Source organism: Egretta garzetta, unplaced genomic scaffold (assembly GCF_000687185.1).
Source record: "Egretta garzetta isolate BGI_Z169 unplaced genomic scaffold, ASM68718v1 scaffold56, whole genome shotgun sequence".
Taxonomy (NCBI): domain Eukaryota; kingdom Metazoa; phylum Chordata; class Aves; order Pelecaniformes; family Ardeidae; genus Egretta; species Egretta garzetta.
Genome location: NW_009260182.1, coordinates 9,373,268 through 9,396,653, shown reverse-complemented (window position 1 = coordinate 9,396,653; position 23,386 = coordinate 9,373,268). Strand labels below are relative to the sequence as shown.

Here is a 23,386-nt window from a genome sequence, read left to right as displayed (position 1 = left end):
CACTGATTTTACTGACTGTAGTCATCTTAATATGGGCAGCATGACATCTTCCATTATTAGACCACGTCTGACCGAGAGACATCTGTCCTCACCTTTCCATCAGCAGATACACTGTTACGGAGGTTCCCAGAGATTATAAGCACAGGATTTAGGTTACTATTCTATATACCCCTCTCAAAGATCTCATAATTTACGAAGTTCCAACCATAAGGGCTGATGGTCAGGATGTGCTTGGTTCACTGCCATTGATAGGTTTGGGGATAGGGCTATACCCAGAATGAATGAACAAAAGACTATCTACCTGGTATCCTCCCATATGCCGCATCAGTTTTTCACTCATTGGGCTACTGTTCAGGATGGAGCTCAGGACTTTGACAGCTGCATACATGGTGTGGTCATCACGGGCCATAGCAATGAGACCCAAGAGAATGGCAGGGCCTCCAATGAAGTTCAGGCTAGTAGCTGCTGGACAGGACTGGAACACTCTTACCCCTAGGAAATTGCAGAGTTACTCTACCAGGAAGTTACATGGACTAAATCTGTTACTGGACAGAGAAAGGCTCAACTCTTAAAAAATATGAAATATTAAGGCATAGTGCATTTACCATATTGGCCCACAGCAACTGACCCAATAGTCCGCAAGGGTCCTGAGAGGTGTCCAGCAATGTTCTTAGCCAGGAATATTGGAGTTGAACAGTCCCGAGAATTAATTCCAATCTAAAACAGATAAAAGAGACAACCTAAGAAAAAAAAGTGGTAGTATTGGGGAGACAAAAAGTAACAGGCAAACACTCTAATCCTTTAGAGTGTTTTATTACTTTTAGATTATAAAAAAACATTTTTTTTCTTCAAGTTTGATTCTCCGGACAAACCATTCACCTACCTAAAATATTGCACAACCCCACTACTTTGACATGTCAATAGGCCTGGCGTTGGCAAGGATGCTAAAAAAACCACGTGAAAGGTCATTGTGAAGGCATTAAGAAGTCACAGACTAAACAAATTATCATTAGACCTGAAAACTTGGCTTCTGTTCTGTTTCAAGGAAGGCTTTTAACATTGTGTTCACACTGTCCAACATATTCCTTTCCACAGATGAAAACAAACCGTGAGTAAAATGGAATTTAGGAATGGGCAGAGAAGGTAGAAAAAAACAAAACAAAACAACACATCATTGAAGGTACACAATTAAGGCAAAGACACAAACTTTGCGGTAGGAAACCAATCAGAAACAAGAGAAAATACATTTAAGACAAATGAGGAAAATTTGTGACCTCTTTGGCAATCAGCCGTCCATCGACTTCATTGTGGGAGCTCTTTATGTCTTGGATTGTAGTTTGATATGAGCACATAGCATTGATTCCAAAAGAAATCTTTTCTTCTGCCACCAGAGGTGTAGGATTATGTTCACTGTACTGGTCCTCACCTAAAACAAGAGAGACTATAAACCTCTGAAGGAACTTTGCATGCTCAAAATGTGAGACAGGCAGATGAAAAATAACTGGAGGAGCCTAAGGCTTAGAAAGGAGTTTGATTTTGACCCAGCCATAATCAGAAAAAAGTCCTCACCCTTTGCAACACAGCCCATGGCAGCTTGCCAGAGTAAACACCAGCAGGACATGTGCTTGGCTTGTCTCCTCTGGTTACTGCTTTAGATCCTACATCCTCCCCCAGTATCTCACGAAGCTCAGAAAATTCCAGAATAAACCTCTCTGTCCACACAGTATTAACAAACTTTCTGGGCAGAAAAAAACATTTCAGAGGCCTTCCATAATACCAGAAGCTTTTTCAGGGGTACTAGGAGTAAAGATGCATGTGGAATAAAAAGGACAGAGGCAGTTCTGGGCTTCCCAGTTCAAGAAAGATGAGGAACTCCTAGAGAGAGTCCAGAGAAGGGCAACAAAGATGATTAGGGGACTGGAGCATCTCCCCTATGAGGAAAGGCTGAGAGAGCTGGGCTTCTTTAGCCTGAAGAAGAGAAGACTGAGAGGGGATCTCATCAACATGTACAAATATCTCAAGGGTGGACATCATCAGGATGGAGACAGACTCTTCTCAGAGGTGTTCAGCAACAGGACAAGGGGCAATGGGCACAAACTGAGACATAAGAGATTTCAGTTGAATATGAGGAAGAACTTCTTTACTTTGATGGTGACAGAGCACTGGAACAGGCTGCCCAGGGGGGTTGTGGAGTCTCCTTCTCTGGAGATATTCAAAAGCTGTCTGGATGATGTCCTCTGCAACATGCTCTAGGTGAACCTGCTTTAGCAGGAGGGTTGGACTAGATGATCTCCTGAGGTCCCTTCCAACCCTTGCCAGTCTGTGATTCTGTGAAAAGTTCAGAGCTGCCAACTCCCAACATATGAGAAACTTGTAAGAACTACCAGGTTCAGTAGTTTAATGATTGTGTGAAATTCTCATGTGCTTTTCTTTAAATAATTTTCTATTCCTGCTTGTACTTGGTAAAACTATGTGTACCTTTCTTAAAAAAAAAAAAAAAACACACTTATATTTTTGACATTTTATAGACTGGGAAAACAGTTGATTTATGAAACTGTTTACTAATGCTGGTGACACAGCCCTTATAGGAAAACAGAATTAGCACATATTCCACATGAAGATTAACTAGAAGTCACATGAAGATTAACTAGAAGTAAACATCCCAAGATTGTGTCACCTATTTTCCTTCCAGTGCAACACAGACTTATGGCTAAGCCTCTGCATAGCTGCTGCTGATTAGTGGGAAGCATCAAGATACTGGTGAGATGGGACACAACACTGCTGAAACAATTCAAACTGCTGTTCACAACAAGGTCATAAATCCATTTTCAGGAATAAACCATAACATTTTGGGGTTTTGTGCTGAAAATTTTTAAGTCAAAACTTCCATTAGAAAAGTTTCTTTGGGAATTTTGATGGAATAGGGAGGTGTTAGCCTCCTTCTGGCTTCTATTGGTAATATTTTCAGTTTAGGGCTGTATTTTGATGAAATTTCTCCTTCAACAACCCCTTCCCATGCTTGACTTGGAGAAGTTTGGTTTGTTTTTGTTTTTTTTTCTGGTCTAGATAGACAGCATTCCCAAGGATTACTTTCGGCCAGTCTTTTCACTTTGCTTTAGGCTGCAGCATCACCAGGTAGGATTATTCTGCTCTTTTCAAATGGAAGACAACCATCTCATTTCATCCTGAGCTCTAGTACAGAAGTAAATGTGCTACTTGTTGAACAAACTGAAATCAATAACTGAAATGTTTTGTCTGCCTGCTTAATAATTGAAGCTAACAGCATGCTTTAGTTAAAAAGCCTCTTCATTAAATGGAATGTAACTTATTCCCCTACCACTCTCTCCCCTGTGCTCTCTCCTATTTTGCAGGCATTTGCAATTAAAAATTATGCTTCTTTTTCTGCCATGTTTTTCTGTAGCACTGTAAATGCAGAATGTCTAAGTTGCAGAGATGCTGCATTAATGCTTGTCCAACAGAAATTGCAATCTTACATCTCCTCCAGGACTTGTTACTCCTTTTTACTCTCCAGCTCTGTCTGCTGCTTGATTCTTGTCCTTCTTTTTCTGCCCAATTTACAGTACATTACAAGATCCTCATGGTGTCTTACTACAATCTTGTACAACACTCAGTAAAGCAGAGTTCCAGGCTTTTAAAAGTGAGCTGTAGGCACAGTTGGAATACTAGTAACAGATTATAAGAATAAAAAGAGCATTGCCCTGACAAATAGTGATGGATATAAGAATTATCACGTACCTTGAAGCTGTACTGCTTGGAAATTGCTACAGTACTGTGGGCCAAGCTTATTAATCATGTCCATGGTTTCCAGAGAGATGGCCTCTTCAAACAAGTGTGTTGGGCCAAGGCGCCAGGTCAAGGAGGACTTCTGTTTCCAAATTCGAGGAGTAGCTATGTACCCATAGACATCAATAAAGGAAGTAGGTTCCATAGAAATACAGCTACCTGGTAAGGGCTGGAGATACTGCATCTGCAACAGAGGAATAATTCACTGAGGGGACTCAATACACCTGGAGTGCTTCAAGGCCTTGTCTCTGGAAGGTACTGCCTGCTGCCTCTTTCCTCAATGAAGCCTCAGTCAGCTGTGCAACACAATTATCAACTACTGTTCAGAAACTGGACTTTCAGAAGTATCACAAACATAAGCACTTTGGAAAGTTGAAGCCTATTTTTTTAAAAAAATAAACAAAACAAAAAAAAAACCACAGTCAAAATTTCAAGTGTTGTCCAAGAAAACTCTACCTTGACCCCAGAATTTTTTTCCTGTTCTTAACTTCATAACTCAGACTTTCAACACAGAAAGCCAAGTTACAGATTGCAACTTAAAGCAAAGTTTTTGAAGAGTGTAGAGCCTCCACGTATATCAGTTCACTTCAGTGAAAGTGACGTAGTTTAGGAAATTGGACCATTTATTTTGGTATCAAAATAAGAATTCAGCCTCCTAAATGGAGTCTATTATTTTATTTAAATGTGGACAGCTCTAATAGAAAGTAGTCGGAATTTTTTTGGTAGAAATGGTGTTGTACTTCAGGGCTTAGCCCTGCCTGTAACAATTCGCTGTTAGGATGAGAGACTCCTCGAATTTACTGAGAGACTCCTAGAATTTACTGATCTCCAGCTACTGAGATGTAGAAGACAGAGCTGGTCAATATTAGGAGGCAGGGCTTGATACCTGAGTAAACAAATATTAGGCTTGATACAACAGAGTAACCCACCCCCCCCCGCCAGCTCCACTGCCCAAAAATAGCTTTTGGTACTGTTAACAACCTTTGTGCATTTCTCATTTCTTACATTATCTTTTCTTCACTGTACACATAACGATGAAGGCTTGCATCATGTCAGAGACCCCAGCACTGGGACTATCTTTTATTTACTAAAAGCTTGTTTTATTTATTATGAGCTGTTTCACTGTATGTTAAACACATTTGCTGTGAATTCTTTAATCAATTGGAATGCTTAGGCCTAGTTTTATTGATGACTTTCAGTCTCATTTGAAGGAAAGCAAATTAAATTAAATTTTCATTCCTGAAATGGATATAGGTCCCAAAAGGCATTTAGAAGACAGATCATTTTTCTCAAGTATGGGTAAGAGAATATTTGGAATTAAACAGGTTGCTTCTACAAGAGAAGTATAAAACACACAAGTGAGCTTTGCATGTGTTGAGATTGATTTGAAATACAGGAACAAGAAGGAAGAGACCAAGGTTACAAGTTTCATTTAATAAAAGGAGTCTATTAAAAAAACAAAACCAAAAAACACCACACCAACCAGAGCTGCAATAGAAATAGGCTGCATTTTCAACATTGCCAGCCTGGAGCATTCAAAATCTAAAAATCAAATATCAGAAATAATTTGAGATTAGCTTCAAAACAAGGAGCATAATGATAATGATAATATAAACCAGGGGCTCTTTTCATTTATCCTGTAGATTATGAACCCTTCACATGCCTTTGAATTGTGTTCTCGTGATCTCATGCAACCTGAAACTGACTCCTATGCTACAAGAAGATCACAAGAAATGGCATGTTAGGGAAAATACTAGCTACACCAACATTTGCAGTGAACTCATGAGTTGGTATCATTGAAGTGTACAAATTTCTCCTGAGTGAAACATTTCTTTCATTTACATTAACTCAAAAAAAGTATTATTTTAATTCAAGAGCTATCTCACACACTGAACAACCAACACAGAGGAACATCTATTCCTGAATGCTTAGAGCACCAGTGAGAAAAAGGCCACTGACTCATCAGCTCATTGTTCAATGGGTGCAACAGGGAGAGGACAGCTTGAAACAAGCCCACGTAAAATGCTTGAGGAAATTCCATCCATCTTGGGATTCTTGCAAAGAGCTAGCCACAGAAGCTTATTTTTCTGCAACCTTTCCCCTTTTCCAGGCCTTTCTTCAAAAATGGAGGCTCCCTACATGTCTCATCACCTTTGCAGGTTTTAGCCTAGGTTGAAAGCACCTTTGGTTTAGGGTTCTCCGGTCACACCTTAACGTGACACACTTTTTATAGTTGACAACTTCTTAAAATCTTGGACATAAACCAAGAGATCCTCAAAACCACTAGTTAATTCAGAAAATTTTGGCCTAAGGATACAACTGAATTTCATCAACATAATCCTGAGCTACCTGCAAACTTGGTAACCCCAATTCTCAGATTAATGTAAACACTCAAAATTGCCCTGATTATCTCCATGCTGAGGGGGTAGGGGGGAACTAGTTCAAAGCATCTGTATAAGCTTATAACATACTTCTGAAAAGCAGCGCAAATACACCCTGGTTTGTATGGATTTCTGACTCCACTCAGACACAGTGCAGAGTGACACATCTTATGTATGCGAGTCACTATGCTTTGAGTCTCTCAGGTTAGTACGGAGGAGTCATGGTACGTGCATGGGGACATGAAAATTAAAAGCAATGAAAAGCAAATGTCAGGCACAAGTTCTAGGGTGTCTAGGGTGACGCTGAACGGCGTCACGGTGGAGTTCCCCTTCCAGCCCTACGCGTGCCAGGAGGCCTACATGGCCAAGGTGCTGGAGTGCCTGCAGCGGAAGGTAAAAAATTTTTTTTTTAAAGAATTATTTTATATTTTTTGATGGTGTGACATCAACGGTGGACAGAGGGAAACCAATGGATGTCATCTATCTGGACTTCTGCAAGGCCTTTGACACGGTCCCCCACAACATCCTTCTCTCTAAATTGGAGAGCTATGGATTTGATGGGTGGACTGGTCGGTGGTGAAACATTTCTTTCATTTACATTAACTCAAAAAAAGTATTATTTTAATTCAAGAGCTATCTCACACACTGAACAACCAACACAGAGGAACATCTATTCCTGAATGCTTAGAGCACCAGTGAGAAAAAGGCCACTGACTCATCAGCTCATTGTTCAATGGGTGCAACAGGGAGAGGACAGCTTGAAACAAGCCCACGTAAAATGCTTGAGGAAATTCCATCCATCTTGGGATTCTTGCAAAGAGCTAGCCACAGAAGCTTATTTTTCTGCAACCTTTCCCCTTTTCCAGGCCTTTCTTCAAAAATGGAGGCTCCCTACATGTCTCATCACCTTTGCAGGTTTTAGCCTAGGTTGAAAGCACCTTTGGTTTAGGGTTCTCCGGTCACACCTTAACGTGACACACTTTTTATAGTTGACAACTTCTTAAAATCTTGGACATAAACCAAGAGATCCTCAAAACCACTAGTTAATTCAGAAAATTTTGGCCTAAGGATACAACTGAATTTCATCAACATAATCCTGAGCTACCTGCAAACTTGGTAACCCCAATTCTCAGATTAATGTAAACACTCAAAATTGCCCTGATTATCTCCATGCTGAGGGGGTAGGGGGGAACTAGTTCAAAGCATCTGTATAAGCTTATAACATACTTCTGAAAAGCAGCGCAAATACACCCTGGTTTGTATGGATTTCTGACTCCACTCAGACACAGTGCAGAGTGACACATCTTATGTATGCGAGTCACTATGCTTTGAGTCTCTCAGGTTAGTACGGAGGAGTCATGGTACGTGCATGGGGACATGAAAATTAAAAGCAATGAAAAGCAAATGTCAGGCACAAGTTCTATGAAGAGTCTTTACCTTTGCAGAGCCAAGTATTTGACCATTTATATAAGCTGACACAGTGCAGTTCTTCTTTGCTTCCTTAGCAACTGTCACTGTGAGATGATGCCACTGGCCAGTGACCAGCAGCTTGCCACAGCCAAACTGGACTTGCCCTGGAAATAGGGAGGGATTTAGGACCTCACCCTCAGGTTCCATGATATCTGTAACAGCAAAAACAAGGTTATTCAACAAGAAGTCTCTCTCCCTTTCCCCTGCCTCTGGAACACAGGTATCAAATGTGACACAAAGAATGTCACTCTATGGGTATAGAGTGATTTGGTGCTATTCTGTTCAATGTCTTTTAAACATTCCCTGATGGTCTATTATCAGGACCTGAGATCTGCACACCTCTCAGTATCCCTCAAGCGTACAGTGTGCCATACCCCCAAATAACATCTGCTAGTTGCCTCAATCCTGCAAAACTAGACTGAACTAGGACAAAGCAAGCATATTCTCTAAGAGAATCCCTCAGGATATTGACTGAGCTAACACAAAAAAATCCTAGTGAATTCATAAAACTCTGTACATTAATTTGTAGTTTTTATAAAGAGACGCAAGCTGGGATTTTTAACGTCATCTAAGGTAATCAGAGCACTCACAATATCAGCTGTGCATGAAAAAAATCCCAGCTATTATTTCCACTCAATTTCCAACCTTCTCTGCCATGTTCAATCACTTTCACATTTGAAGTACCTACTGTACTCAATAAGGAGAAAGGGATAAATGTCAACAAGGAAAAAAGATTAATAGGTTATCATGATAGAAAACATGCTAAAAGTGAGGAGAGGAAATGAGCTGTTTGATTAGGTAGCTAGATCACTCCCAAACTCTTCAGTTCTCCAAAGCTTCCTTCTGCTACACAGAACAAGAAGGCAACAGCTTGTTCAAGTCTAGTCCCCCACAAAGACACACAACCATATAACTGACATTCAAAAGTTTTCCTTATAATATCTGTAAGTTTTATCATATATTGCAGGCCACAAAATAATTCTCAATGCCTACAGCAGACTTAAAACAGAAATCTGACCAAGAATTACAATCACTACAGGCTGCCAGAAAAAAAACCAAAAGATAAAAAGTCTCATTAATGTCCTGTGTACTTATAAGAAGAAGAAACTTGTTAAGGAAAAAATCCCAGATAATCAGAGGACACAGCACTGCAGCTTGACTGAGAATAGCCTTACCGAGAGGCTGGAATTCCACTTCTTCTGTGGAAATGACCAAAGAACGGTCCTGCGGGAAGAAGCTTACTGAAAAGCAAACAAATTCTTGCTCTGTTCTTGACATGTGCCTCACGACTGTGAGGAAACGGAGTGGGTGACTGTTGTGCGCCAAACCAAACTTGCTAACCAGAAACCAGCAGGAGAGAGTCAGGCCACTTGAGGGAGGGAACATCCTGGCACCTGCAGACAGGAAACAAAAAGGCAGCAAGGAAGTTAGTTTCCCTGTATAGACATAAGCAAACCACTTCTTGTTTCATTTGTAGCCCAAACCATGTAAGAACTAACATTAGAACTGTTCTGTTAGATTTCACCGCCTATCTTCAATATCACAGAAATGGCACATATGAGTGTGTGCACATGTATAAATGACCTAAGATTGACTGATGAGAAATAACTACTAGACCTCCACACCACAGAGCTCATCAGGTGAGAAGTACTGAGCCAGAAACAAGTTCTCAAGGTTGACAACATTCAGGAAGCAAGAGGTACGGCCATTTCCCAAGAGGATTTTGATCTACAGGAGAATCCCATATCACATTAAGTGACAGTTTCTATTCCTTCTGTGGGAGATTACCCTAAAATCTGATTACTTTTACTTGTTAAGACTTTTTTCTTACCAGCCTGCTTTAAGTTTGTATTGCTAACATTAATGCTAACATATCACACTACTAAGCTGCATCTGATACTGCATTTTGGTGAGCAGTCTGACTTACACAGCTGGACCGGGACACATAGATGGAAGTATATTGAAACACACAGCTTATTTGCTGCCATTTCTTACAAATGTTGAATGCTTTCAGTGGGGCTGGAAAGTCAGTACTTTCAGGCAGCTGTAGCTGAGTCAAAGTGCTTACCCATGCCAATTCCTCCTGAGACAGATTGTTCTGCACTCGGTCCCATGACAGTGGCCAAGGTAGGGAGGTATAAACATCTATGAAAACAAGCAAGCACCCATTCATCAGAAACATAAAATCATCCCTGAAGTTTACCAGTCCCTTAATACTGCAGAATCATGGTAGCAAGGCAGAGTCTAGGCTATCAGCAATAAGACAACAACAAAATAGGCTGGCAACATTGCTGCAAAGAAGGCAGCGACAGGGCACAAGGACTGACTAAGATGGAGAGAGAAGTGATTATTTGCTGTGTCCAGAGAAAGGGCTTGGAAACTGCAGAGCAGCTAAAGAGAAAAGCAACAGCAGCAATACCCGTATCCTTCCATGGACATATCAAACTCCACAAATGATGGAGCCAAAGCAGTGGTGCGGAACTGGAAATTTCGAGGTGACGTCATGGAGATGAGACTCATTGCAGTCTGGAGTGCCAATGCAGATCCCTTAGACACCCAAGGAGGGCTGCTGGCAGGCACAACTGGCTGAGGATCAGTTTTATTATCCACCATGTCCTCTTCTGAACCTATAAGATCAACACAGTGCCTAACTAGTTTAGTGTCTGCACCATAGTCACAGACTTTGCCTGTATTCAATTCATCACTGCTAAGAACAGAACTGCATGCTCTTCAACTAATACATCCTCATCAGCCTGCAGAAGTCCTCAGCAATTGCACTGAACATATTGCACTGAAGGAATTTCAAAATGGGAGGCTGGCAGGAGAGATGAGCTTACAGAAGTGACAGCTGTATTTTCTCCCCACACATCTTCAGGCAGCTCCAAACTTTGCCTCTAGTAAAAAATGTTCCTGACCCATTGGTTCCATTTTTCTTATACACAGACCATTCAATTCTGCCATAACAGAATGGATACAACCAACATGTGGGAGAGGATCTAAAGAATGACTGCAAAGACTATAACGCCAAAATTTGCACCATGCTTTATCAGTTGTCTCATAGGCATGAGAACAGTTTAAGCACCAAATAGTCATTAGAGACACATCTATAAACCCAGCCACTGTATCAGCAACAGGCGTGCTTACCTTCATTCCAAGCTGCATTAGCTGAACCACTCCCCTGACATGAAAGGGCCTCGGTTCTGTTTGTGCTGGGCCTGGAAGGTAGTGGTGGAGAACCTCGCAACCAAAGAAATTGCCTAACATGAAAAAAAGAAGAAAGCAACAAAAAAAAAAAAAAAAAAAAAAAAAAAAAAAAAAAAAGGAAAAAAACCAAGCCAGACACTTTGGAGTCATAGCAACCATGCAAATACAGCTCAGCCTTCTGGAGACCAACTTTGTTTCTACATCTGACCAACCTAGTGGCCTTCTATGATGGAGTGACTACATCAGTGGACAAAGGAAAAGCCACGGATGTCATCTATCTGGACTTCTTTAAGGCCTTTCACACGGTCCCCCACAATATCCTTCACTCCAAACTGCAGAATATGGATTTGATGGGTAGACTTTCATGGATCAGAAATTGGTTGGATGGTTGCATCCAGAGGGTAGTGGTCAATAGCTCTATATGTCCAAATGGAGACTGGTGACAAGCGGCATCCCTCAGGGGTCCGTACTGGGGCCAATACAGTTTAATGTCTTCAATGACAGACAGTGGGATTGAGTGCACCCTCAGCAAGTTAGCAGATGACACCAAGCTGAGTGGTGCAGTTGACATGCCTGAGGGACAGGATGCCATCCAGAAGGACCTGGACAAGCTCAAGAAGTGGGTTCATGTGAACCTCATGAGGTTCTACAAGGCCAAGTGCAACCTCCAGTATCAATACAGGCTGGGGCATGAAGGAGTTGTGAGCAGCCCTGCAGAGAAGGATTTAGGGGTACTGGTGGATGAAAATCTGGACAAGAGCCAGCAATGGGCACACACAGCCCAGAAAGCACAAACATATCCTGGGCTGCATCAAAGAAGCATGGCCAGCAGGTTGAGGGAGGTGATTCCGCCCCTCTACTTGGCTCTGGTGAGACCACATCTGGAGTACTGCATCCAGATCTGGGGTCCTCAGTACAGGAAAGACACGGACCTGTTGGAGCAGGTCCAGAGGAGACCACAAAAAAGATCAGAGGGATGGGAACACCTTTCCTTATGAAGAAAGGCTGAGAGAGTTGGGGTTGTTCAGCCTGGAGAAGAGAAGGCTCCAGGGTGACCTTACTGTGGACTTTCAATACTTAAAGGGGGCTTATAAGAAAGATGGGGACAAACCTTTCAGTAGAGCCTGTAACAATAGGGCAAGGGGTAATGGTTTTAAACTAAGAGGACAGATTTAGACTAGACATAAGGAAGAAATTATTTACACTGGAGGTAGTGAAACACTGGAACAGGTTGCCCAGAGAAGTGGTAGATGCCCCATCCCTGGAAACATTCAAGGTCAGGTTGGACAGGACTCTGAGCAACCTGATCGAGTTGAAGATGTCCCAGCTCATTGGAGGGGGGCTTGGACTAGATGACCTTTAAAGGTCCCTTCCAACCCAAACTATTCTATGATTCCTTCTTGGATATCAAATTTTAAAGACACCCCAGATAAAACAGAAGCAATGTTTTCCATTGTATCATCACAAATATTTGTTTTGCTTTACACTTCCCTTTTCGAGGGTTTTGTATTGAAAAAAATCAAAGGTTTATTTGCTTCAGCAATACTTTTCAATACTCCTAACTTTTCAGAAAAATCTATGGTTTGGGGGCATTGGGTTTTGTTATTTGTTTTTAAGAAACTCTGTTCTGGTTTTGAGTAGAATAAATCCAGTCTACCACTGCATATCCACATTCATCTGCACTCTTATGTCTATTAGGTACTCTCATGCCTAGCATTTGATAGCACTAAAGAAGAAAGTACGTCCTCAAAGTAGAATGAACAGGCTGAGAAATAAGACTACACTTTTTATTTCTGCATCTGTCATTAACATGGATCCGAGCTAAGAGAAAGTCACTTTTACTCTTTAAGAAACAGCTTCTCCATATGAATACCAGAAGAAAATAACCCTGAATAACCCTAGTTGCTTTGCAATTACTTAATTAGTTACCATTCATAAATGACTTTACAATCCCTCCAGAGATGATGCAGCAGAACATTACGGACTCATACTAACTTCAGTAAGTCATTTAAGCATAGAACTTGTGACCAATATGTAAGTAGTATTAACTGAGACTTGAAGCAAAAGGCTAAGAGTCTTGCTGAATCAGAGCACTACATGAAGTATCCAATTATTACACAAACTTTGCAAAAAATTTGTGCCACTAAAGCAAAATGGTTCTGTTAGCTACAGATACCTTAACACATCTGGCTCAATAGCCTGTGATGCAAGCTTCTCAAACACTCTAGTGAGGGGCAGATGCAGTGGATGGCTTTCATTGCGGAAGGCATCCTGGCAGGTTGTTATGATGGTACTCAGCAAGCCAGATCCACACATCACCTGGCGGCTCTTCTCTGACTTCACCAGGGACTGGATGTGATCAACCAGAGCACACTGTATTTCCTGTGAAAGCTAAAACAGACACAGAACTGAAGTCAGTGGGCTGGAACTAAAACTGTACATGATGACTGATTATTCTTTTTTTCCCCTTTATTTTTTTGCAATTGTTAAAACTCTGGGCATAAAAATATGGCCCAGAAAAGAAGCCTCTAAGGCCAGATGCTCAGGTGCAACTGCATGGCTGTTCTATAAAGTTCAGCACTTGAACAGTGTATGTATCCATCTGAGTAGCTGCTCAGCCATCCACAGCTGAGCTTTCCTGCCACAAGACTATGGTAGTGAAGGAAGAGAACAATCAGTTCTCCTTCAAAAGAAGGGACCACCACCAAGGGCAGGTTATTAGATATAAGCTGCAAGACCAATACAGTAACTGAGAATATGTTTAGCATTAAGCATGTGGAGGGTCAAATTGACATGACCTACTCTTCATTCTAAAAGCACCGTTCTTAAACAAAATTGTATCTAGCAATATCATGAAGCTTACTTAATTTTAAACACTTCTCTATGTTTTGCTGAATTGAAGCTTTACTTCATTATAGCTTCTTAAGGGTCTTAAAGAAATATCTCAATTCTCATAAATTATCTTTAGAACAATTTGTTCCCAATTAGGAATGGAGCCTACCACATTGACCTAACAAGATTTCAGACAAAACTAACTGAACATTGTATGTTTGAACACAAATCTTACAAAAATGAAACATTCACCACCCTCAAGACCTCTCAAAACCAGTACAGGACAAATTCAAAGCCAATACGCAATTTGCTTTCAAAGTGCTCAGCAACTAAAAGCCCCAACTGCAATACTTAGACAATAATACTAGCACATCCAATGCAACATACATACTATTTTTGTAAACTCAACTACTATTTTTGATATCTGAACGACAAGTTCTTTGGATAACATCTTCTTCTCTGAATGACTGTTTGTTCTCAGTGACATAAGTTTCACTGTGCATCTCATATACAGAAGTCATCCACCAGACTAAACGACACTATTCTTCAGAGAGGCATTTAATTGCTTCAGTATATCAAAGCCTCACTTACAACTCTCTGGATCTTTTAATTACTATTTTACCCAATTTTTGACTAGATGCAGGAAAGTAGCTGGATGTATAAAACCATATGAAAACAGAGAAGGACACAGGTCTTGACTAGGTGAAACTACTGGTTTACTCCAAAATAAATCCAATAAAAGCATAATGGTGTATAAAAAATTGATTGTTTTTATTAGCTTAGCAGCTTTGTCAATACCAGTATTGTCTTGTTTGGAATAAAACGTGCCATATTCATGGATCTTATTTCCAGTAAAAGGAGATTTTAGTGGAAATACTAATGGTGGCCAGGAAACCAGTCTGTGTGTTTCTATATGCATGGATTGATTTTCCTAACACATATTACTTGCACCATGAATCAGGATATTGAAGGTGCAGTTAGAATGTAGTTGGGCTTACAGCTCTGCCTCAGATTAGAGTCTTAAGGGCAAAATGTCACCTAGCAATTTGCCCAATTGTTTAAGCAGTTCCCAGATTCTTGCTCCTAACAGCCCATAGTTTCAAAACTTGGTAGCTGAATTTAATTCAATGTTATTAGTCTTCAAAATGATTATGCTATGCTTAAGATGAGCAAGAACTTTGAACTTTTGGCAGTGTGGGTTCATTTCAAAAGGATGTAATTTTCTTAGGTTTAAGAATGATACAGCAATTATTCTATGTGTAATTGTAAAAAGCAAACTTAGTTTTCAATCTCAGGAGCACCTCTCACTTGAAAAGCTAGCAGCCCTTCACAGAAAATTAGAATTAACTTCCTAACATACCACAGAGATTTAGTTTTACCAATGAAGAAATCAAGGCATCAGAAGTAGTGCTTTCAAAAACTTCCAAGTGACCCAGGATCTTAAATCATGCTTTCAAAAGAAAAAGGTAGCATCCATCAGCTTAAAACCCATTATCTGTAGAGAGTTTGAGTCACTTCTGAAAATCAACTGTGCAATTTTTTTTTCCTTAAAATGTTTTAAAAAATAAATAATTCAGAAATTCACCACAGCTCAAATTCCTGATGCATAGTTCCCAGCTGCAAGCTCATTGCCATTCTGTCACAATATTTTGCTGATTAACTCTCACCCACTGACCTTAACAAGCAAAATTTACTTTGCTGACAGTATGTATAACTAGCTTTACAAAGTTACAGAATACCTTGTGTTCATCCTCTCCTTGCAAGTAGACAGGGAAAAAAGCACTATGAACTGTTTCTCCATTTCCAAAAAACATGACCTAGATAGGGCCTAGTTAAATGCCTCACAAATTATACCATCTCCATCAGGATCTTCACTTTTCCCCTTGGTACAGCTTGTGTTTAAGAGAAGCTACAGAGCTTTCCTTGTATGAATACCAGGGCTACTATTGCCTTCAGAGAAAATATACTAGCAATTCTTGACCATTTGAAGCCAGGCAAGAAAATCTCTTTTTCATGTTATGAATCCTTTTGTTAATTCTGGTGGTCTGACAGACCTCTTGTTCACCAAACTACGTTTAGTTGCAGTATTTTTTCCCCACAGTATTAGCTGAATGCAGTGTCTCCTTCTCATTTTTCTAAGCTCAGTGCAGTGCTATAATATGATGTTCATCAGACACCTAAGAGGAAGGTAAAGCTGTCTCTGTGTGCCACCATATAAATGATACAACTGCAAAGTAGAAAATAATCTTCAGTATAGTTCGCCAGGGATTTTTGGCAGAGTTCCTATCTCTTTAACCCAGGGTACATTACCAAGATTTTAGTGCAACTTCAGAGACACTGGCTGCTTTTTAAGGAGAAAGTGAATAGCAAGAGAAACAGGACAAATAAAAGGACATGCTGTAGTTGGAAGCACAGGAAGAAAATTGCTTGGTCTATATAAACAGTGAAAGCTTCAGAAGCTGGTTGATCAATGAACAACTAAACTTCTTACTAAAAGCCCAAAAATAACCTTGTAGTTGTGCTATAATCAGACCAGGCTCAGCAAAGAAAAATCCCCCAGGAGACAAGGCTGGAGCAAAGCCTGCAGGAAAGTGCTAAGGGGAAAGAGCTACCAGCCCAACCTGGAGGACTTGGTGCCAGGGTGTTTCTTGTCTCCTTCCTCCTACCAGAGTACCAGCCCATTCTCCTTTCCTTTCTCCCAAAGCCTTGGCTGCACAACCCAAAGGGCAACAAAGCTCTGGCCAAATACCTGAAGAATTTCCTAGCACAGATAATGCAGTGCAGTAATTTAGGAATTCACTATGATATTAACAGTTACATTAGCAGTCATATTAGTAATATGTCTGAAGCAGACAAATCTGAAATGCCACCCAGCCTTCTGTGGGCCATATCCAATTATGTCAGAGACCTTTTTAGTTCAGAAAGAATTTACATTTTTAAGAAGTACAAATACTTGGAAAGTGTTATGCTGTTAACATCTGCAGTGAGAACAACTAGATTAGGCTGAACTTAAAACAGGGATAAAGATGTTTTAAAAAGGTGCAAAGTCCTTACTAATGCACATTTTAGTTTTACAACAGTGAATATGATAGCAGTTCATCATAGGATAGACATGGATAAAAATAGAGAAGACAAATCCAGCTGTGGAAGCAATAATATTATTGAACAAAAGTATAGACAATTTACATAATGAATCATGTGAGGAATTTTTTGTCTGTACTCACAAGAAACCTGCCAGGATGATGACAGAACTGAATCATGCTTTGATTCTCTTCTCAAAAGTTGTTTTCTTTTCCTTACCCAGCCTCATCAGATCTAGGAGATCTTACCTGACATCACGAAAGGGAAAGATCCACAACACTCTACAGTCTTAAAAGCCACAGTTCCAAAATGCCAGACACTGAGGGAAAACTGTGAATATCCTGAGCCACATATCTGAAGTTGATGCTAACCTGTCTCACATGTACTTAGTTTTTGAAACATGTGACAATGCTGATCTTTCATCACTAAACAGGGAGCATATTAATAAAAGGAAAACCCACCTTGTATTCAGTCAAACTGTGTGCAGTTTGATGGGAACTGGCTTAGTATCAGTCCTAAGCATGAACATGAGCAATATCCTGTAAATACAGTTTACTGACTCAAAGACTGTCTCTTGGGTGGGGGTGGGTGTTTTAAGGATTTTAAGCAAATTTCCATACCCATATGTCATTCAAATGATTTTTGATCATACCTAGGAATGGCAGTAATATACAATCACAGATGTATTCTTCTCAGTTTTTAACTGTCATTCTAGACAGTCAGAAGAAATGGCTGAAGTGCAAGACCCCCTGTTTTACTGTCTGCTACTGTTTTTTCTATGCTGATAGGCTCAATGTTGCTTCAGTCCATCACTGCCTGGGTCTGACAAAGGTCATTGAGAAGCAGCAAATTTGGCAGGAAATGGATATTATCTCTGAGGGTCAGAATCAAAGTACATTAATTTTATTGAGTTCCATTAATGTTTCTGTAAAAGCAGTGCTTTCTCACTGTAATTTCTGTGAAAGCAAAGTATTTGCACATGACCTGAACTGATTCTGAAGATTTTTCCAGATTACTCCTGAACACCTGGGCCTAAAAGATCTATCATAGCACTAGAACAAGCAGAAAGAGAGGAGTTACTGTCTGTTATTCACCATTACTCCTAAAAAAGTGTACTATTTTTCTCAGTATTAAACTCAGAGCAAGAAGCCCCTTCAGATTTTTGAATGAAAGTCTGCAGTAAAAAAGCTCCATCCACAAAGAAATTATTTCATCTCTCATATAGCTGTCAATTACTGTTGCACTAAGAGAAAGAACAATACCCCGTTTCAGATAGAATATTTCTATTCAAAGGGAAATTCCTTCAGTTGTTATTTTCTACCAAGTAGCTCCCCTTGATGAGCCATTGAGGTCCACCTTTTGCATCAGATCTTGCCTGACTCCCATGTTCCAAGTAGCATCTCATTTCACAAGTGTACATGCAACACATTATGATTAAAGACGCTAAAGTCCAGCCTTTTGTGTTACTACCTGGTAGCATCAGTGAGCTGCACAAGCTACAGGGCATGAGTATCCACTCATTCTCTCACCTACTTTTAAGTAGAATTATCCAGAAAAATTCTTGTTTTCCTCTACCCTTTTTGGGGATCATTTCATCAAAACCCCTTCAGTACATGTGTTAATTCCTAGCCAGAGTCTGACTCAGGACCCTGCGTAACAATGGTCCCATTTTTCCTGGACCAATCCTATTCACAACAGCAATACTAAAACACTATCAGAAACAATTTCTTGTTGACTATGAAAAAAGGAGCAAGAAAGGAAGAAAAGATGAATGCACTTAAATACGTAGCTGAAATTGCTGGAATTTGTGCTCTAGCCCTTCATATTTTTAAGAACACTGCCATCTACTGAGGGTCTGAGAGGCTTTCTCTCTCATAGAACTCAGCCCTAGAGCCAACTCTGATAGTTTCTTGATGACACTCTCTCTCATCCAATTAACCGTTCTACTTGTTTTTCAGAAATTAATTACCGTAATTAACAAAATTTCACTAGCTGATGGCTTGGTTCTGCTACACAGAGTGAGGATGTGCCAATAGTTAGTTGCACTCCCACCTTCCATAGCTCTGGATGAACAATCTGGCTTTATTTCAATCCCTCCATACGTACTTTATTCAACTATATTAGACCAGATAGCAGATACAATATAGGCAATATGCTTGTTCAGAGTGGGTGGGCATATGGAAGTTTTGACAAAGCAAAGCAGATTCTAAACTGCACTGAAAGTTTATGGACCATTTAGGGCTAAATAGCTAGACTGTTTTTGTTGCTAGGTCCATTAGCAATATTTTAAACAATTTGAGGGACTTCTACACTTGTGTCTTTGCAGTAAATATTGTGGACCAAGACCCATGCACTGCATTAGACAGATATAGAAACACTTAGACAAACTGATAGCCAAGAGCCTTTGTTGTTCTTGTATCTGTTGACTTGGTGAATTTTGTGCTGTTCCTCCTGCCAGTGTTCTACATAAATTTCAGTACTTCCACATCTGCAAAGAGTAAGCAATTCTTGGAAATGAAGCTACAGAAAAGTAGCAGACACTGTTTAGATGGCATTTTGATATTCTCAGACTCACCTGAGAGTGTCCCTCTTTGTACAGCTTCGGCAACAACCTCACCATAACACAGACAGCACCTGGATGTACAATGGCACAGTCTTCTGTTTCCCACCTGCAGCAAAAAGACCCACAAGACTTACCATCATAATCATCATTAACAACAGTAAAGAGAGTACAACAATATTCCAGGAGAGTACAGCACTAAATCATCCTAGCAGTAACCAGGCTCAGCATTTGAAACTAAGCTAACAGTACAGATGACCTAGAAGAGCTGGAAGCCTCCTTAGAGTAACAAAGACAGGACATAACCTGCTCATGAGCTCACATCTCAGGGACGTGTACGTTCAAAGATGCGCAGCAGCCTCTTTAAACAAACTTTGCCTTTGGAGGTACTTGTAGTACAGAGAACAGACAACCAGAGGGATCTCTGATGCATCAGCCCAGAAGTAGCATTATATTTTCTGTTTTCAAGAAGTCTTTAACTTTGACCAGACAATAACTTCAGTACTTTCAAATCATAACAGCAGTAAGCAAAGATGAGACAGTCTTGATGAAACTGGTATGTCACTCTTCCCTTCCAACACCAAAATCTGCCGAAACTAGTAAAAGAAATTTAAATATCTGTGCTTCCCCACCATTCTTCATTTTTGCCATGTATCATCTTTGTACATTCAGGCACAGGAAGGAACTGAGGCCAAGGTACCACAGAGAAGACCTGCTTCTGCCATGGTGCAGGCCAGAGGTCAGATATCTCCCAAAGATGAAGCCACACTAGTTTAGGCACTGAAGGCTCATCACGTTCAGAGCATCATCAGCATTTCTGGGTCCACCTCTGAACCAGAGTTGTGATGTGCACTGTCAGAAGCATCTGTCCCAAATAGATCTCATGAGAAAAGCAAAGGCAGCATCTAACAGGCATAATTACACTGAAAGAATAAAGCACAATATGCTTTATGGGCTGTATAAAACAAAGGGTACAAATAAAAGAGTGAGCATAAAAAAAAGCTTTTATGAGGGACCTAAAGGAGGGTAAAAAGGCTGTAATTAACATGTTAGTCACTTCCAAAAAGGCTCATCCGATACATCAGAGCAGGCAGTAATGTGTAGCACACTGCCACACAGTGACAAATGGTTCTTACTGCACCCTCAAGAAAAATACTTTCAAAGAAACTGTCTATTTGCAGTATTTTTTTGTGTAATGAATCAAAATCAGATCTGGTATAAATACTGCAGCAGTGGTTCCAGAGTAGACACACACACCTGGTACTTGACATGACTGTGGGTGAGATTTTTAATGTCAAACAAGAAAAAAAGTACACACTGAAAATACACTCTCCTTCCATCTCGCCCAAAAACCACTAACAACCTTTAAAGAGAGGCTCACTAGAATCAATAGGATTGAAATTTCAGTCTGTTTTCCTGCTGCAGCTGTGCTCCCCAGAGCAAGTTCATTTTTAGCCTAAGCCACTGTATTCAAGGACTGACTTCCCAAACTTTCAATTCAGTTCAAACTTCTATCTCTAACACTGTAAAAATACATTGCCAGGCAGAGTGTCCAGTTCTCCTAACACTCAGCAGTCTTCCTAAAGATTTAGGCAACCCAAGCCTAAAATTTTTTTTCATATGATTTTTTTTTTTTAAATAACCCATATGATATGTAACAAAGGCAAAATGTGAGCTAACAAACTGTGAATATTAGAAGACAGTAATAGAAAGCTATCCTTTAAAAAATAAATAAAATCATGAAATGGTTAAGACATTGCCGTAACTATAAGGAGATATTTTCTTACTTTTGGGCACTGCCTGGCAGGTTTAGCACTCCACTAACAACACACTCTAAGAAGGAAGAATAAAGAAGAAAAACCCAGAGTCCCTGACCAGCATCAAACTATACCTCAACTTCCCTGCCAGCACTGCATGCTCACTCACCTCTAAGAATATTATATAAGCCTGCTCGCTCTCTCTCTCTAAGCCTTATCTGTGATTTTCCAAGAAGCCCTCATTTTCCAGCTTGCCTTAGTACAAAAGCTGTCTCCAGGTACCAACTCCTCACTCCTGCAAAATACCCTGTCTCTTGCACTCCTGCCTCAGGGCTATCCAGTCAGCCCCATGATTCCACTCCATCTGCCCCATCAGTATCACGGTGTGAATCCCAAATCTGCTCTGCCCTAGCTGTTATTTAAAAATAAGACAGATAAGAGGGTTTGGGGACAAAATGAGATGCCACAAAGAACCTGAAGAGCCATTAGCACAGCAAGTCTGTGGTAACAGTAGCTGCAGCAGCCATTCTGCTAGGGTGGGCATGAGAGGGGCTTCCCTCCCAAAGAGAGACCAGCCTCAGTTAACATAGCTTGCAGCAAGCTATCTCTAATTACCAGGAGCAAAAGTTAAAACAGAAACCCCATCTGTCACAGAAGGTGTTTCAAACATTAATGCAGAAGGAGGAACACAGAGGGCTGTTTTTCAGATGCGAATGAAAGGGTCAGTTCCCCTGTGTTCCGGCAGCTTGCGGCATCACTGACTACAGGACAGCTCAAGGGGCTAGAATATTGCCCAAAACCTGCTGATTTTCCCATGTCTCAGTCACAGGCTCCTGTAGAATCACGTCCTTTCCCTCTCTTCAGGGGTGTTAAATACATGTTGCAGGATGGGGCATCACAGGCCACCTACACTGACTGCACTCACGTTCCTCCTTTCAAGCTGCATAGCCCCAGGCTGAAGCCCTCTTTAGGAGGAAGTGTGAGTGAAGAGTTCAGCTAAGAGGAAGCTGCATCAGGGGAACCACAGGCTTGCAGGAACCCTGGGAACTTGCTTTCTTATTTTTATTTTCAGAAACTTTACTGCTGGAAGAGGACACACAGATTTTGTGGCCTGAAGATTGGCGGCTTGCCAGTACATGTTCCTCCACAGTGTTTGCATAGCCAGTACGTGTTCCTCCACTGTGTTTGCATACACTTGTCCTGTCCAGCCACTTCTAGCTAATCTGGCTTCCTTTTGTGCCTTCACATCCCAGAATCAAACTGTCCCAAACCAGACACTGTGAACTGAATGGATCCCAATTTACATGATTAATTTCTCCACAAGTGGTATTCATTCAGTTATTGCACAGCCTCACAGCTCAGCAGGCAAAACACAAGGACCTATGAAGCCTTGCTTTGTGTTTCAGATCTAGTAACTTGAGAAAGACAAGCAGAAGGCAGAGCCATACCCTTCCCAGCATTGCCACTGATCTACTCTTTCTCCCTTATCTTCCCTGAGCCTCCCTTATACATGCGCTTAAGCTACAGGCTATGGACTTCTCACAGCCATCACCATCCATATGCTCTCCACACATTGACCCACATTCTCCCAAATGGGGCTAGGAAGATCTACTTTGAAAAGAGTATTTTTTCCTCCTGAGACACTAAGTCCTCTCACCAGCACTGAGTATCTAACCAAAAGCTTCCAGTGTAACCCAAAGAGTGGTGATAGGGAACAAACATCTCCAAGACTATTTCAAAATCTGCTGCACAAAGAGCAAATAAATCTACTGCAAGCTTTTCTAGTTGCTTCAAACAAGTACAAATATGACCAGAAATACTTACTCAGCCTGCCTCTATTCCGGGAACAAAAGTTCTGCTGACTTCGGTGACTGCTAGCTACAAGTGGCAGACCTAATGACTTGGTCTTTAAACCTGGAAGATGACTGGAATAACCTAGGGCTGAAGGGAACTCTCAGTTTTAAACTTAACCTTTTTAAGCATAACTCCAACCAGAAACATTTTTGAGAATAGGACTGAGAGATCCAAGATAAAGCTACGGACACGTGAAAGGGCAGAAGGTATCACAAGTTATGAAATGCAAGTTATTCAGAACTGATTCACAGCTGACAGTTACATTGATTTCTGTGATAGTCTTTCCTTCCTGCAAAGTATATATATATTGATATAATCCTTCATTATATGAGGCAGGCAGCATTACTATTCCTTTTCCAATTTTCTCTATTTCAGCTGTAGGAGTAGATCAGTGAGAGCATGTGTATCCGTACACATGTGCCTGGACACATGTGCGGAGGGAG

General features: G+C 40.7%; 1 protein-coding gene across 1 annotated transcript in view; it reads right to left on the bottom strand.

The window, feature by feature from the left end:
• Window positions 1–23,386, bottom strand: part of WDFY4 (WDFY family member 4) — a 153,321-nt gene that overhangs the window by 99,936 nt on the left and 29,999 nt on the right. The window contains exons 14-24 of the mRNA XM_035897359.1: window positions 19,348–19,441; window positions 13,036–13,250; window positions 10,800–10,912; window positions 10,075–10,282; window positions 9,724–9,800; window positions 8,831–9,049; window positions 7,623–7,807; window positions 3,757–3,988; window positions 1,275–1,426; window positions 606–717; window positions 302–492 (exon numbers count right to left, since the gene is read on the bottom strand). Coding sequence (XP_035753252.1) covers window positions 302–492; window positions 606–717; window positions 1,275–1,426; window positions 3,757–3,988; window positions 7,623–7,807; window positions 8,831–9,049; window positions 9,724–9,800; window positions 10,075–10,282; window positions 10,800–10,912; window positions 13,036–13,250; window positions 19,348–19,441 — 1,798 coding nt within the window. The remainder of the gene's footprint in view (window positions 1–301; window positions 493–605; window positions 718–1,274; window positions 1,427–3,756; window positions 3,989–7,622; window positions 7,808–8,830; window positions 9,050–9,723; window positions 9,801–10,074; window positions 10,283–10,799; window positions 10,913–13,035; window positions 13,251–19,347; window positions 19,442–23,386) is intronic.